Genomic DNA, 15,808 nt, shown 5'->3' with positions numbered 1-15,808 from the left:
CGGCCACGCCTCTCCTGGTCTCTCCGCCAATGAGAGGCCCGCACGCGCGCGGCTCCACCCCGGAGCGCGCGGCCGCCGTGCACCGTTTCCATGGAGAGAGGGGTGTCCCGCCGCGCGCACGCGCAATGGAGCCCGGATCCGGCTGCGCCGGGGGGTGCGGCCCAGGCTGCGGGCAGCGAGACCCCGTGGGGTAACCCCGGTGGGGAGAGTCGGGGGCAGGGCCTGTGGAGCGCCAGGGGCCAGGGGGGAATGAGAAAATGGTGGTCCGGTCTGTGGGGAGGTCGCAGCAGGGGGCTGAGCTCAGGCAGGGGGGTGGGAAGCGTGTTTCTGCTGGAGGTCAAGGGAACAGAAGGGAGTTATGCAGGGGGAGACCCCTCGAGATGACAGACCCAGCAGCAGGCACTGCTTCTGTTCCCCAAAAGGAGAGGGATCTCTTGTCCTTTGCCCCAGTGTGGATGTGACACTGCAGAGGACCCGGGGTCGGGACGCTGCCTGTGCTGGTGGGGGCTGGGGACGTGGTTGGCAACGGCGGAAGCGCCCCTCTGCCTTTCTTCAGGGTCTGTTCCCAGCAGCAGGGGCGCTCTGAGAAGCCATATGGGTCCCAGAGGCCATGGGGAGAGGCCACCGTTCAGGGTCCAGGGTCATGAACCCTTGCCGGTCCAGGGTGAGGTGCCCGTGGAGAGGCTCCCCTGCCGCGGTGGTCCGCTGATAACCACCACCAGGAGGCTCCAGGAGATGTCAGACATAGCCAAGCCGCCCCAGGAGATAGCAGACACAGATGAGCTGCCTACTGTGGCCCTACCACTCATGCCCAGCAGGGTGCCATCCCCAGTGACTGGGAAGGATCCCTCTGGGATCAAGCTGCCTCCCTGGCTTGGAAAGTGGGGGACTAGCCCCGAGGAGAAGTGCCCCCCCACAATGCCGGCGCTGCCCCCCACCCCACCCACGCCAGCAGAGAAGCCCAGCTAGTCGGTGCCGCAGTGCAGCCGTGTGACCCATGACTGGCAGAAGGAGGTAACTCCATAAGGGAAAATGCCCCTCAAAGTTGGCCCCATCGTGTCCCACATGATGCTCTTGTGAAGCTCCCTGCTCCTGGGCAGACTCATCTCTTTAAATAGCCACCCGGACGACCTTGAGCCCAGCACAATAGAAAAGGCACAGGCAGGCATGTGGGGAGTACCAGTAAGGCAGGAGGGGAGCTGGGATCTTGCTACTGGGAAGCAGGATCTGTGTGTCATGGCCCGTCACAGTGATGTGGGGATGGTTGCTTGGGCAAGCCAAGCTGGGGGGCACCTGATGGACCAAACTGTGCCACAGCCTGAAGACTCCATGGGTTGTTCAAGTGCCGTAAGAGTGTTTGCCCAGGGGCAGTCTGGGCACCCAGGTGCTTGTGACTGCCATACAAGGCTGGCTGACCTCCACTAGGCAGGACAGGTCAGCCCTGCCCAAGCTGTGTCCCTGCTCCAGCTTTCCCAGGCTTCTAGCCAGAAAAACCATAACACCTCTTTACATCTTATGCCTCTAGGGCTATCAAAAGCCTAAAAGCCAGGAGCAGGCATGGGAAAGTGCAGCATGGGTTCCTGCCCCCTTCCACAGCCCCCACTGTCCATCCCTAGGTATTCATGGATCCCCTGGACTCTCGACCAGAGAAGGATTTGGGCAGCGAGGACTTGCAGTGTGGCTACCATGGACTCCTCGCTCCGCCCTGAAGGACTGCCCACCTCTCAGGGCCGTGCTGCTGGGGCAAGGTGAGGCTGACCCCAACAAGCCAGGTGCACCCCAAAAACACAGCATGGGAATCTTAGCTGGGAGGCTGATAGCACCTTCCCATCTGCAGGGCAGCAGAAGGCCACACTGGCATCCATGTTCTACGAGAAATACAGGCAAGCCTGCACTCCCGCATGAGACCCACCCTTAGGGCTATGCCCCAGAGGAGGGGACCTGAGAGGTGCGGGGTCTGCTCTCACTGCAGTAAGGAGATGGAGGAGGAGATCCGTCCCCGCCCGAGGCGCATGGAATCCATCTCCATCACGCACCAGGACTATTGTGCCATGGGCTTCCAGTCCACACCCCAGCCCCTCACCCAGGTACAGGCAGTACACATCCCCCCTGCCAGCTTACAGCAGCCTCCAGGGAGGCTGCAAGGCTCAGCGTGTCCTGCTGAGCATGCCATCCCCACTGGCTCACATTCTGCTTCCACTGCAGCCTCACAACTACTTAACAGAGCAGCCAACCAGCTTCTGGCTGGAGCAAGCCTGTGGACTACCAGTAAGGCCCCCACCACCCTGTCCGGCCAGTACCCTGGGAGTCTCAGCTGCTGACAGAGACCTCTCCAATTCTCTCCTCTCCAGGGTGTCACTGCCTTCTTCAGCAGAAACATTCCCTTCAAGAGGAATGCAGACTTTTCCACTCCCATTACCATGTACTTAGGGCATCCTGAGCCCTTCAACCTCTGTGACCCCTACAACCCCCTGAGCAGCCAGTTCCAGCCTCACAGACAATAAAAAACAAGGGGACACAGGTGGTCCCAGCATCCTTGCCCACCCCAAGGCTGTCCTCAAGCTGGATGTTTGGAGGGGGAGCACTGCGTCCCTGGGATGTCAAATCCCGTGAGAGCATGAAGCAAAATGGGAAAACCTTCAGCCCTCTTGCAAGTCACTGTTGACCCACTGTTGACCACATTGTGGTCCCAAGATTTCCTCCTTAGGCATGGAGGCAGAGCCCCTGGCACAGCCCCATCCCCTGGGACACGTCCCCTCCCTGCGCACACAGTGGGTGACACGCAGCCATTGTTCCAGTCCCCAGGCACAGGTGTGTTCCAGTAAGAGGTGGCAGCAGGGCGGCCAGAGCATGAGCTCAGAGGAACACACTGCAGCCCTCACGCCAAAGCAAACCCATGGCAGCCCTGCCTTTCCAGCGCCGCCCGAGCCCTCAACAGCCACTGCTGCGACTGCCCAGCATTGGCTCCCCGTGCCCACACTCCTGCCCTATACTGCAGACAGACCCGCAGGATACGATCTCTTGGGATGTTCAGGCAGCTGTCACCAGCCCAAACTGAGTTCCATACTGGCGTTCCCCCAGCCTCCCTCCCCACTTGGCATGCTGGGGCAGAGTGAAGTAGAGGCCACAGGACAGATGGATCTGGGGAAGTTTGTATTTCAACAAAATAGTTGCAGCGAGTCCTATATTTACACCTGGAGGAGGGATGGGTATTTACATGACCTGGTGGGGTTATATACAGGGGAAGGGGAGACTGGGGAGGGGGGGAGCTGCGGCATTGAAGCCTGACCTGGCCAAGGAGTCAGTCTTGGCAGGAATCCCCATTTCCCCCCACCCCAGGGAGGGGTTGACATGGGCACAACTTCTGCTGGGGGCCAGGTACTGAAAAGAGACGGCAAAGTGCCCTGCGGGGCAGCCAGGCCCCGGAGAAGCTCAGAGCCAGCTGAGCCACAGGAGAGAGGGCAGGGATGGCAGACCTCAGAGGGTGGGGGGAATACAAGGTTTCTTGGGCTGGATGAGGGCTGATTACCCCACTCCAGCAGAGATTGTGGGGAAGGTGGGTTTTGCTGGTGCTGATGGAGGGGAGCAGACGGTGCTGTGGCCGCTGCCCCACCTTGCCCAGGCTCTGCTGAAACAGGGGGACTGCAGAGTCAGGTGGATGCAGTGATGGGGGGGGTGCCTGCGCATCCAGGGGTACCAGAAAGCACTGGTGGCCCCATTGAGCTGGGGGCTCTGGCACAGCCACTGGGCTCAAATGACTTAAGGGTCTTTCCTCTCACCCAGCAGCCAGTATGTCCGCATCTTTCCCTTGCCCTGGAGGCAGAGGTGAGCAAGTTAGACCCTGCCTGCCCCTGGAGGTGCTTCTTGGGTGTCATCCCCAGCACTGAGAACAACAAGGGGTCCCAGCCCCAACCCACCTCCCCATCACATTCCCCTGTGGTTGGAAGGGGTGGTACCCCAGTGGCATTGCTGTGCCCTCACCTTCATTTCTACATCGCCACGCAGCTCCAGCTCAAAGCAGCCGAATTCATCCAGGACTTCTTTGGTGGCAGATGAGACATGGATCTTCAGGGCTGAGTAGCACAAAGGAGCAAGAGAGACATGGCTGAGACAGGACACAGTCCATGGCTCTGGCCTTCAGCTGCCCTGTCTTACCCTGGCCGTTGGATTCCATGCGGGACGCAGTGTTCACTGTGTCCCCGAAGAGGCAGTACCGTGGCATCTTCAAACCCACCACTCCAGCACACACGGGTCCTGCAGGCACAGAAGGCACTCGGGGATTCTGCGGGGGGGTGGGTGGGTAGGCAAGCACCCCCCAGCTGGCTGGCATGGGGGCTCACCGGTATGTATGCCAATGCGCAGGTGGAGCTGGTCGTTGGGACGGTGACGGATCTTGAAGGTTTTGACAGCCTCGAGCAGGGCCAGGGCCATACGGACAATCTCACGGGCATGCAGCTTCCCATTGCGCACTGGCAGCCCTGAGACCACCATGTAGGCATCCCCAATGGTCTCCACCTGTGGGGGCAGGGGAGTCAGGTACCACCTGGGCTCCTTGCTGCCTGCCTCACTCTGGGGGGCTGTGCTTGCTCACCACACCACTCACCTTGTAGACGTCAAAATTGTCAATAATGGCATCAAAGCAAGTGTAGAGATCATTCAGCAGCATCACGACCTGGATGGAACAAGGGTATGTGTACATCTGGGAGAGGACATCCCCCAACCCCAGGGATGGCACTGCCAGGATGTGAAAACTCCACCAGCCCTACAGAGGTGCTGCCCCGCAAGTCCTGCTCTCACCTGCATGGGAGTGCTCTCTGCCGAGAGGGCGGTGAAGCCTACGATGTCACTGAAGTAGATGGTGACACTGTCAAAAGCCTCAGCTCGCACTGTCTCTCCACGCTTCAGCTGCTCTGCCACGGAACTGGCAAGGAAAGTGGTGAGCTCCACCCCAAACCTGCTGTTCCCCCTGCAACCCTTGCCCCACACCACCATGGAAAGCTGGCAAGGGACCCCATACTTGCATAGCAGCAGGTGCATGCTGAACCCATGCCAACCCTCAGACCCACACACCCCCCTTGTGTCCCCATCTCACTGGGGCAGAATCTGGTAAAGGAGATTCTCTGCCTTGCGCTTCTCCTCCAGGTAGGCCTGTGTCCTCTCTTCCACCAGCTTCTCCAGGTTGTTGGCATACTGTTCCATGCGCGATAGCAGGTTGTCCAGGATGCTGGTGCTTCCCTCCCTGCCAGGGTGCAGTAAGTTGGCACTGTGGGAAGAGGTGCCCCCCCACCACCACCCCCATGGCTGTCCCCACTCCCACCCAGGGCCACCGTCCTCTATGCCAAGCACCCACTTGTTGAATCTACGAATGAAGATCTTGATCTGACTGAAGTCAGGGCGCTCGGCTGGCTCCTGCGCCCAGCAGCGTTCCATCAGCACTGCCAGCTCCTCGCTGTGCACCCCGATGTCAATGGAGGGGCGGAAGAAGGGCTTCTGGCTGTTACGCACCTTCTGCACAATCTCTGCCGGGGTGTGGCCAACAGTGAGCCCCAGACTTCCATGGTGGGGCAGGACCTCCACACACGTGCTCTCCATCCTCACCTTTAGGGCTCAGGTCCATGCCCTCGATGTAGAAGGGGCCATTGCGCAAAGCAACCTCCTGCACGATGATGCCGAAGCTGTAGACATCAGCTTTCTGCATGCCTGGGGTGGGCAGGTGTCCCTTTTGCAGCAGCTCTGGGGCTGTCCACAGCTTCTCTGGTGGGACAAAGAAACGGAGCAGTGAGACAGGACCACCCCATCCTCTTGATCCTCCCAGGTAGGCACTCACTGGCATAGAGTGCATGCGTGTCCTCATTGTCGCTGGGCGAGCGGAAGCTGGCCAGGCCATAGTCGGTGATCTTCAGCACGAAGCGGCTGTCCACCACACAGTTGGATGACTTGAGGCTGCCGTGATGGCCAATGATGCTGTTGTGTAGGAAGGCCATTCCCTGGGACAGATGGACACAGTGAAGCTCATATGTCTCGGACACCTCTTCCCATCTCCTCACACCCCTCAGCTGGATACCTTGACAATGTCATTGATGAGGGAGTAGCGAAACATCCAGTCCAGGTTGATGCTCTCGTTCTCCAGGACATCCTGCAGTAGCACATTGAGTGGACCCCATCAAGCACCCAGGTCATGATGATGGCAGCCTCACCAAGTATCCAGACTGGGGGGTCTGCAGCACCCACCCCCACTCCTCCACTGGCCTCTGACACCTGCTTGGACAGCTCAGCTGTGAGCATTATTGGGAGGGCTCAAGCGGCCACCAGTATCCACCGCCCTGTCCACAACACGCAGTCCAGCTGGGTCACCAGGAATGTCTAAATGTCACCTGCAGTGTTCCCAAGCCCCGCTACCTGCAAGCTGCCCCGTGGGCAGTACTCGGTGATGATGCAGATGTTGGGGGGGTCGATGCACGCCCCAATGAAGCGGGTCAGGTGGTTGAACTGGATGTCTCGCATCTGCAGGTATAAGTGGACCCAAGACAGTTTTGAGGTCAAAGGGCATGAGCTGCTAGGAGGGTACTCCTGCTACTCTCCCACATGCACAGGACCAATCCCTGCACTCCCAAGCGGGTTGCCCACCCTAGCCCAGACCCCAAACCTACATGCTTTAGCTCGAAGAGCACCTGCCGCGTCAACTCGATGCGCTTCTTGTTGATGTGCTTAATGGCCACAACATTGCCCTGGGGTGTTTGGGAAGGGGAAAAGGTCAATGTCCACTGCATGAATTTGCGAAGGGGAGGAAAGTGCCAACATCCTGTGGGATGGGGGTGCAGCCAAGTGGGAGCACAACAGAGCTGGGGCATTTCAGGGGGAGGACTCAGCTCCCTGCCTGATGTGCTGACCTTGAAGTGGCCGGTGTTGGCGAAGATCTGGTACTTGCCATGGGTGGTCATCAGGGAGCCATAGCTGGAGCCACGCTGTGGGAAGGAGGGAATTAGGGAGAGGACCCCTGGGATGGAGGGATGGCCTGCACCAATGGAGCAGGGCAGGGACATCCAAGGTGTTCAGGGATGGTGCAGGATGGGCTCTAAGGGTCAGGACAAGCTCTGCATGCTCTGTAGGCAAGGTGAAGACTCCAGGATGAGGCATGGTGCACCGCACGGAGTGTAGGACATGGATAAGGTATGTCTGTAGGGGATGGAGGGCAACATAGGGGCTTGATGAAGTATGGTGCTACATAGAGGATTCAGGGCTGTGTAGAGGAAGGCTCTACTGTGGCTCTGCAGGGGATGGAAAGTCATGCCAGGGATGGATGGAGTAAGTCTCTATAGGGAATGGAGAGCTATGTAAGGATGAAGGGCTGTGTTGAAGGGAGATTCAGTGAGGCTGTGGCTCTGTAGGAAACAGAGCGTCATGAAAGGGATCCACAGGGAGTGGTGTGATGCAGGGAGGGAGGGCAGCACAGGGTCAGGGGTGGTGTTTCAGGGATGGCTTGTCTCACCAGGGACAAGGTGAGCCGGCTGCCTGCTGCCTTGTGGTACCGCTCAGGACTTCCAAACTGCAGCTCATCCCAGCGGATCCTCCAAAGCATGCTGGCAAGCTCCTTCTCCAACATCAGCTTCCTGGGGGACACATAAGGGTCAGGCCCCCATCCCCTCTGCCCTGCCTGCCTGCCTGCCCATCAGACAGAGGTTCCCCCAGTCCTGACTGACCTGAAGATGAGGAAGCTGGAGATGCCAAACATGACAAAGGTGAGGCCAGTGCCCAAAGCCACGATGGCCAGCATAGAGAGGGGGGCTGCAGGCAGGAGAGGATGTGTCAGGGTAGCCCAGCTGGCTATGACAGCCAAACTGACATGCACCCGTACGGAAGCTTGCTGGGGTCCAAGGGATGTGGGGACCCAGGACACCCACTTTTATCACAGGAGGGGTCATCCACATCAAAGACACAGGGAGGATTGTCCAAGGGGGGAGCCCCCTTCACCCAGGGGATGGGTCGTCCCAGCCAGTGGATTTGCTTCTCCACACCTGAGTAGTGTCCCACCACCTAAGGCAGAGAGAGATGAGGCCACCCCCAGACCCCACCATCCCATCCCCCAACCCCAGCCAGGGGGAACCTCCCCCCACCTCATACTGCCCGGTCTTGGGGTCACTCATGGCCCATAGGTTGAAGTCAGTGTCCCGGTCATTGTTGCTGTCCATGCTCACAAGCCCTGTGACACCTGTCAGTAAATTAAGATGCAGGTGGGATGGGGACTGAGTTCCACCACCCCACAGCACCCACAACCCAGATGCCCCGATCCCAGTGTTACCCTGGAACTTGCGGTCCCGCATCTTCTCGATGATGTGGGTGGCGTTTTTCTTGGAGCCGCCCTCACGCAGAGTCTCATTCAGCACCATGGCGTACAGCAGCATCCCATCATAGAAACATCCTGCCACCAGGTTCATCTGCCAGGGGGAATCTGAGCACACCCACAGCCACGCACACAGGAGCATCCCAGAACCTTCACACCAGGACCATGCACCCACCCACCGCCCCATAACCACTCTGGGGCCAACACACACCCTGCAGGGATGGCAGTGCCTGTGGCTGTTTCCACCAAGGATGACCCCTCTGGCATTGTCTGTGGCTGTGTCCCACCCTCTGCATCCTGGAGAGGTGCCTCAGACCCATGTGAAGGGACCCTACCACCCCAGCATGCAAGGGGACTCACTCACCAGGGAGTAGTTGAGCTGCACCCCAAATTTCTGCTTAGCTCGCAGGATGAGCTGGGTTTGGAAATGCTGGTACTCAGGGTTTTGGGGCTCATAGTAGGTGATCACGAGCACCATCTGCAACCAAGCACAGCACCCTGATTCACACACTGGGGCCAGGCTGGGGAGGTTTGTCCCCAGGCAGGTGGACACAGCTCACCTGGAAAGCCTCACGCAGTCCTGAGTCCTGGCCCGGGCTCTCCTGCCAGGGCTTGAAGGGGTCACGGGCAGAGTCGCCCCGCAGGCTCTCCCCGAAGACATCCAGGTAGAAGAAGACATAGTCGCCATTGGTGAGGTTCTCCTGTTGTGCCAGCTGCATGATCTGACGCAGCATCTCTGGTGGCCCACAGAGATACACCACTGCCAGAGAGAGGCGGGGGCTTCAATGGGGCAGGGACACCCCACTGCAGCCCTGGCACACAACCAGGAATGGGGCAGGTGGGGCAGAGCAGCCCCGGGAGCACTGGGAGGCTGCGAGGGCAGGATGGAGCAAGCCTCCCTACGACTCATGGCCAGACCCACAGCTCCTGCTGGCCCAGACCCACTCCTGCCCCATCAATCACCTCGGACTGAAGGGAGAGAGGAAAACAGGGAAAAACTTGCTCGAAATCATGAGATGGATGCCCCAGGCACAGACCCTATACACCCTGATCCAGCAAAAGCCAGCCAGAGGATGTCTCCCCCCTACATCAGCTTCCGGGCTGCTCCATGCCAGCCCTAGCCACAGAATCGGGGGGGCTGGGAGAGGCACTGGAGCTGTGTGCCGGAGGCCCCTGGGGAACCTGGGCTGTGGAATGGGACAAACCCATGTTTGGGTTCGTGGCCGGCTGTCTATGTGGCAGGAATGCGCAGGTTTCCAGATTCCAGCACCTTCAGTGGCCACTAATTGGAAACAGAGCATCTCACTGGTGTGATCCACATGGCAAGGGGGTGCCCGGGCCCCGTCAGGACGTCCCACCTGCCCCCACCCTCTGCTGGAGGCTCGGTCAGCCCCCATGGGATGCCCACCCAAGGGCTGTGTGGGGCCAGCATGCCGCTGGCACAAGGCATCACAGGCTGTGGGGATGGGTGCCTGAAAGTGTCCGAACCCCCCGAGCAGGGGCCCTCCGTGCCCTTGCTGAGGATCCTGACACTGCCTCCTCCCTCCCCCCGGAAAACCAGGGCCGCCGCTCCAGCCAGTCTGGCTGGGAACCCAGGATTGAGCAACGGAGGAGGCAGCAGCAGCGGGTGCTGGAGGAATGTCACGCTTGGGCGCTGGCCCCGACACACAGCTCTTCTGCATGGGGCCCAGCGCCCTGGCTGGACCCGGGGAGTGGGGGGGCTGGGGACAGCAAGGAAGTGCTGCGCGCCGGGAAGGGGTCTGCTGCTGAAAGGCGCCCAGCCACGCAGGCACCCAGCCATGTGGGCAGCAGGGCTGGCAGCGTCACCCACGGGGGCAGTGAGGAAGCCCACAGGTGGGAGAAGAGACCCAGCAAAGCCACTGTGGGCACAGGGAATCCACAGCAATGTGGGGAGCTGCTTCTGGGCACGGGGGAGGGAGAAATCACAGCACCATGGGCTGTGTGTGAGCAACAGCCTGCTTCAGGGTTTGAAATGGTTCCCTCTGATTGCTGCAATACTTCAAATAAACACTCTTGGCTTCTCCACTTTGCTAGTCCTGCATCAAGAAATGTCCCCGGATTTCTCATCCAGGGTGGACAGCTCAGCACCTCCCCAACATGCAGAGCCTGAGGGTTCCACCCAAGGACATAGACAGGACTCTCCCCATCCCACCGCAGGCACCAAGAAAAGGGAGCCACAGGGGCTAGGGAGCCACAACAGCTGGTGGCAGATGGTGGGACACTGCAGGCAGCCAGCCCCTGCGGCGGCAGTGAAAGCCTGCCTGGTCAAAGGCCACCAAGAAAGGGGATGGATGGCGCCTAGATGGCTCCCTGGGGACAGGCTGCATGAGCTGTGCAGAAGGAAGGGTCAATGATTTGGGCTCTCCCTGAGGCAGGCAGCTGCCTCTAGCTGGCAGCTTCCTGCACAGCCAGCAGCGCCTTAGGGGGCTCACACACACACCAGAGGCCAGCAAATGGCCAAAGGCAGCCCCAGCATCACCCAGGACAAGGGGAATGAAGTTCTGCAAGGCTGGAGTGTATCCAGACCCCTGACATTTATTTAGGGGGTGTCTCTGGCATAGGTGGCAATGCCAGGTCCCAGGGAAGGGGCAGGACCACAAGCATGCAGATGAGGTGGCAGAACACTGCTTGACCCTTGCATGATGGAAGATAACCCTGAAATGAGGGCAAATCCCAAGTTCAGGCAGAAAATCCCAGTTTCAAGCAGTCCCACCAGCACAGGGCACTGCAGCACAGAGACTGTTCATTGCCCTGGCCCAGGGAGAGTGTGGGGGTGAAGAACAAATGCACTCCCCTCCTGCAGCACCACCCAGCCATCTCCCCAGGCAGGACACCTGGGCTTTTTGCAGGCAGATGTTCCGGTAATTCCCTCAACCACAGCTCTAATTATATCAGTGCTTTTGCAAATGGCAGGAGAGACGTGGGCCCCTGCACATCACCCAGGCACCAGTGAGAGGGGCAATCCCACCCCCTGTCGTGCCCATTCATTAGATCTGTGAATGTCAAGAACCAGCAGTGCTAGGGAAACACAGAGGGGCAGGGAAGCAGCTTTCTCTAGGAAATGTTCACCAAACTCCTGCCAGTGACTTGGGTGAAGGAAGGTGATGCCTCATCATGAGGGATGATACTGGTGTTATTGCATGTCATGGACATGGATGCAGCTGAAGACCTTGCTTCCGTCTCCACGCCATTCCATGCAGGGGTCCCAACCCCTGGGACAGCCTTGCAAGTCTCCATTCCCTGCCTCACACACATGGGCTAGGAAAGGGCTATATAACCAGCTTGGAAGCCCTGAGCACCCATCTCTGTTGGGCCAAGCACTCAGCCCCACACCCTGGCACCATCTCTGAGCAGTGGCCAGAAAGGCCCAGACTCTCTCCACATCCCTGCCCATGGCAGGGGAATGGAACTAAATGATCTTTAAGGTACCTTTCAACTCAAGCCTTTCCATGGTTCTGTGATACTATGACCTCAGCTTAGAAAGCCCTCAGGTCTCTGCCCATGCCTGGCCTTCTCCTCCAGCAGCCACAACCCCCTGCCTGCACCAGGAGGGATTGATTCCCACTGGTGTGATTTACAGCACCAAGATGGAAACGTTGACGGGAATCACTGATTTCAGCCTTTCTTCCTGCAGATTCCTTTGCCCTCATCCCATAAGAAGCTCCAAACCCCATGGACTCAGCCTCGCTGGCCTCAATCCTGACAGGAACCCAGTCCAGCACTCCAAAGCACCTCCCCCCTGCAGTCTGGTCCTGCCCAGCCTTGGACATAAGCCTTGCTGGCCCATCTGGCTCCACTTATCCAGGCTAGATGTCCTTCCTAATGACACAGCATCTCAGAATCCATTAAGAAGCACTGCAGAGTGGCTGACTCCCGGATTGATACACCCTGCTCATCAATAATGAAAGAGCATCATGCTCTTGCCCTTGCTCTCCAGCTGCCTCTGTAAGCCCCTCCATTTCCTCCCGCTCCCAATATAGCTGCTCTGCTGGGGCACTCGCAAGGCACCAAATTGATTTATCCCTCCATCAGCTGGGTGGGACTATCACAGCCCCCCTGGGCATGCAGCAGGGACAAGGCACAGCCCAGGGTGCCCAGGTGCCATTCTGGGGGGCTCTGCCTGAGCACAGCACAGCCACCTAGGTATGTTCTCTAGGTATATAACCACAGCTGATGCTGTTCTCCAGAGTGCCACATCCCCTCCATCAGCTTCAGCCTCCAAGGACATGTCTGGGTCACCCTGATCCTGCTAATACAGAGGCTGCCCCTCACAGCACGTGTCCCACCAAGCTGGGGGTCTGCCCCAGCTCTTGCTGGCAAAGGCTGACTGGACTGGGGGCCTGGGAGGGAGACACTGTGCCCCCTCCTCCTGCTGCATCCTGGCCCCTCCATTGACACGGTTTTTGGCCTGGGGAGGGGCTCAGGTTCTGTCTTGTCCCCTGTGAACACACCTCCTGTGCAGGTCCTGCTGCTCCTCCAGCCCCACTGTGACAATATGTGCTCAATCCTCACTGCGCCCCACACAGAGCACATTTCGCCCACCTCTCCCTGTACCCCACATGGGTCCCATTGTGTCCTCAGCCCATCCTCACACCCCACACTGGTCCCACTGTGCCTCCAGCCCTTCCTTGTGCTCCACAGGGGTCCCACTCTTCCTCTGGCCCCTTGCCATGCCCTACCACAGGTGTCACTCTGCCCACTCCCTACTGCACCCCACATGAGTCCCACTAGATCCTTGTTCCCTTGCTGTGCCTCACAAGGGCGCCATTTTGCTCTCGACCCCTCACAAGTCCCACTGTGTCCTCAGACCCTCATGGTGCCCCACAAAGGTGCCACTGTCTCCTTGGACTGTTGCTGCACCCCACATGATCACACTCTGTTCCCATCTCCTTGCTGCACCCTATATGTATCTCACTGCCCTCTCTGACACTTGCTGTGCCCTGTGCGGATCTCCATTACCCCTAATCCCTTGGTGTGCCCCAAACAGGTCCCACTGCCACCCCAGTCCCTTTTTGTGCCACACATGCATCCCATTGTATTCCCAGTCCTTTGCTGTGTCCTGCAGCGGTCCCGCTGTATTGCCATCCCATCTCTGTGCCCCAGATGTGTCCTGGTGTTCCCTTAACCCCTTGCTGTACCCTACATGTCGTCCACGGTACCCCAGTCCCCTTGCTGCACCCCATCCTTCCCCCTGCTGTGCCCCAGGCGGGTCCAATGCCCCCCACCGTCCCCCACACAGATCCCATCGCATCCTCAGCCCCCTGCTGTGCCCCGCGGAGGATTTTGCCTCCCCCTCTCGAAGCCCTACGCAGATCTCCCGAGAGGAGCCCACTCCACTCTCCCTTCCTCTTCCCACTCCCACTCCGCCACCCCTGCTCCCCGGGCGCTCAGCCCGATCCCGCCCGTGGTCATGGTGTCCCCCCGGCACTTCACGCCGCGCCACCCCACGCACCGCGCCCGTTGGCTTTGATGAAGTGGACGGCGGTGTCGGGGCCGCCCTCCTCGGGGGAGTAGATGTGGACGGTGACGGTGAGGTTGTTGCCATCCTGCAGCTCCTGGTAGACACCCTCGACGGTGAAGTAGTAGGGTCGGTCGTCGGTCTTGCGGTCCACGTAGAGGAGCACGGCGCGGGCGCTCCAGTTGAAGTGCGCGTGGAGGTGGGAGACGAAGGCGCCCAGTTTGGGTGCCGAGGGCCCGGTGCGCACCGTCGTGCTGTAGTGCTCCCGTTTGCGGCTGAAACCCGCGGCCACCGCCCCGCCGGTGATGAGGGGCAGCCGCCAGTGAGAGGCGAAACGCCCCACGGACGCGGCGGGGTACACGCAGCCCGGCCCGAACAGCACGTCGGGGTCGTGGTAGAGCTTCAGGTCCACGGCGTTGAGCGGTGCCACGTACTCGGAGCAGGCGCCCTCCAGCTCCGAGCTCATGAACTCGACGCGCACCGAGAAGGGCCGTGGCAGCAGCGGCGGCTCGCCCCGCTCCAGCGCTTCCAGCGCCAGGCTGAGCGCCGGACCCACGCGCGGCCAAGCCCACGCGTAGCTCACGTTGCGCTCCGGCAGCACCACCGCCACCGTCAAGTTGGCGGGTGCCCCGTCGGGGGTCGCCGCCCGCCGCCCCGCGCCCGTCGGTGCCGGCAGCAAAAGCAGCGCCAGCAGCGGCAGCGGCAGCGGCGGAGCCATGGGCCGCGCTGGCTCCTCCGCCCCGGCCGCCGCCCGCCGCTCCGGCGCCCCCGCCGCGCCCCCGCCCTGCCGACCGCCACCGACCGCCCTCCCCCGGGGGGGCGGCGCCGCCGGTCCCCGCCCGGCCGGACGGGCACGGGGATGGGCGGCACGGCGACGGGGCGGGGGGCGGTGTCCCCGGAGAGGGGGGGGGCAGGGGTGGGGCTAGCGGCGAGGGGGGCGCTGGTTGGGGTGGTGGGGGGATGGCGGGGTGTTCGGCGTATTTCCTTCCAGATTGGCGAAGTGCTACGCGATCCCCAGCGGGGGGTTAGAGACCGCGGTCCCCAGATCCGGCGGCCCCTAGTAGGCAGGAACTGAGGGAGGGGGTACCCGTGTTTTAGGGGGTCCGGGAGGGGAGGTAGGGAGGGGCATCCGCGTTCGGGGTGTCCCCAGTGGGTGGAGGACCGAGGGAGGTGTACTTCGGTTCTGGTGAGGTGCAGTGAGGGGGAATCGGAGAAGAGGGCATCGGTTTGGGGCAGGGGAGTGGGGTGCCCGGCTTCTGGGTGGAGGGGTTGGGGGCGGGCTCAGGGGTCCCATCGGGGGATTAAGGGAGGGAAGTCCTCAGAGGCGGTGGCTCCCAGTGGGCAGGGATTGAAGAGGGGTACATGGAATCTAGGGTCCGTGAGGGGAACTGGGGAGGGCGCATTAGAGTTTGGAGTGTCTCCATCAGGTGGGGGATTGAGAAAGAGGTACCTGGGTTCAGGGAGCTGCAGTGAGAGAGCATCTAGGTTCTGGGGTACCCCAATGACTAGGGACTGGGGAGGGGATGTCTCATGCTGGGGGTCCCCAGGGTTTGGGGAAGTCACTGGGGTGTGGGGGATGTGCATGATGGTGCAAAGGGGTAGCCTGGGGACGGATGCGAGGATATGAAGGGATACACAGCTGTGGGGTACAGCCAGCTGGAAGGGGAGGGAATATCCTGGGTGTGAGTGTCCTCAAAAGGGATTTTTGGGAGGTCTTAAGTTGTTGGATAAAGGAGGAATCAGGCTCTCAGGAGGGGTTGCCCGGTATCTGGCTGCCTCCCTTGTGGGGGCTTCCAGTGCTTTGTACTTGGGTATCTCCCCTGGTGAAAGGGTAGGAGGTTGGAGATGACCTCGGGGATTTGAGATGCAGGGAGGCACCTGGGGATTTGGACCCTGAGAACTGGAATGCCCTGGGGAGCCCAATGTCACCAAGATCCAGTGTGTTTCCCCAACAGTGGAGGGTGCACTGGAACCCATGCCACCAGGAC

The 15,808-nt window shown here is 60.4% G+C and overlaps 2 protein-coding genes and 1 long non-coding RNA gene across 8 annotated transcripts; 2 read left to right on the top strand and 1 right to left on the bottom strand.

Annotated features, from left to right (window-relative positions):
• Window positions 1–29: 29 nt before the first annotated feature.
• On the top strand, window positions 30–2,549 carry SPAG8 (sperm associated antigen 8). Of its 6 annotated transcripts, none has more exons than XM_053931762.1 (5): window positions 30–199; window positions 1,617–1,748; window positions 1,838–1,883; window positions 1,973–2,268; window positions 2,352–2,549. In XM_053931762.1, exons 1-5 carry the CDS (start codon window positions 91–93, stop codon window positions 2,438–2,440), a joined length of 672 nt encoding a protein of 223 aa, XP_053787737.1. In that variant the 5' UTR covers window positions 30–90; the 3' UTR covers window positions 2,441–2,549. The 6 variants fall into 6 exon arrangements, with proteins under 6 accessions (XP_053787737.1, XP_053787734.1, XP_053787733.1 ...); XM_053931761.1 differs by having other exon boundaries at window positions 40–190; window positions 1,838–2,087; window positions 2,206–2,268; XM_053931759.1 differs by having other exon boundaries at window positions 33–154; window positions 1,838–2,268.
• A 589-nt stretch (window positions 2,550–3,138) lies between these two features.
• Window positions 3,139–14,538, bottom strand: NPR2 (natriuretic peptide receptor 2). Its single transcript, XM_053931757.1, has 22 exons — window positions 13,815–14,538; window positions 8,902–9,101; window positions 8,706–8,819; window positions 8,300–8,435; window positions 8,115–8,209; window positions 7,902–8,034; window positions 7,701–7,785; window positions 7,490–7,610; window positions 6,891–6,965; window positions 6,651–6,728; window positions 6,400–6,504; window positions 6,065–6,136; window positions 5,828–5,987; window positions 5,599–5,754; window positions 5,351–5,519; window positions 5,093–5,239; window positions 4,798–4,921; window positions 4,604–4,672; window positions 4,341–4,515; window positions 4,156–4,254; window positions 3,982–4,073; window positions 3,139–3,813 (listed from the first exon to the last, which is right to left on the bottom strand). Exons 1-22 carry the CDS (start codon window positions 14,536–14,538, stop codon window positions 3,760–3,762), a joined length of 3,183 nt encoding a protein of 1,060 aa, XP_053787732.1. The 3' UTR covers window positions 3,139–3,759.
• LOC128781801 (uncharacterized) lies at window positions 6,435–7,566 on the top strand. Its single transcript, XR_008428517.1, has 3 exons — window positions 6,435–6,510; window positions 7,110–7,170; window positions 7,493–7,566. It is a non-coding gene; the product is annotated as an uncharacterized LOC128781801 (long non-coding RNA).
• Window positions 14,539–15,808: the final 1,270 nt, after the last annotated feature.

This window comes from Vidua chalybeata, chromosome Z (genome assembly GCF_026979565.1).
Source record: "Vidua chalybeata isolate OUT-0048 chromosome Z, bVidCha1 merged haplotype, whole genome shotgun sequence".
NCBI lineage: Eukaryota > Metazoa > Chordata > Aves > Passeriformes > Viduidae > Vidua > Vidua chalybeata.
This window is presented reverse-complemented; position numbering and strand designations above follow the sequence as displayed.

Excerpts from the sequence above, each read along its gene's own strand:
- SPAG8 (XM_053931758.1), top strand. The coding sequence starts at position 126 with ATGGAGCCCGGATCCGGCTGCGCCGGGGGGTGCGGCCCAGGCTGCGGG. Across the intron at positions 191-1,616 it reads GGGCAGCGAGACCCCGTGGG|GTATTCATGGATCCCCTGGA; the intron begins GTAACCCCGGTG and ends GTCCATCCCTAG. Across the intron at positions 1,749-1,837 it reads GGCCGTGCTGCTGGGGCAAG|GGCAGCAGAAGGCCACACTG; the intron begins GTGAGGCTGACC and ends TCCCATCTGCAG.
- NPR2 (XM_053931757.1), bottom strand. The coding sequence starts at position 14,538 with ATGGCTCCGCCGCTGCCGCTGCCGCTGCTGGCGCTGCTTTTGCTGCCG. Across the intron at positions 8,820-8,901 it reads GACTGCGTGAGGCTTTCCAG|ATGGTGCTCGTGATCACCTA; the intron begins GTGAGCTGTGTC and ends GCTTGGTTGCAG. Across the intron at positions 3,814-3,981 it reads GTGGCGATGTAGAAATGAAG|GGCAAGGGAAAGATGCGGAC; the intron begins GTGAGGGCACAG and ends CTCTGCCTCCAG.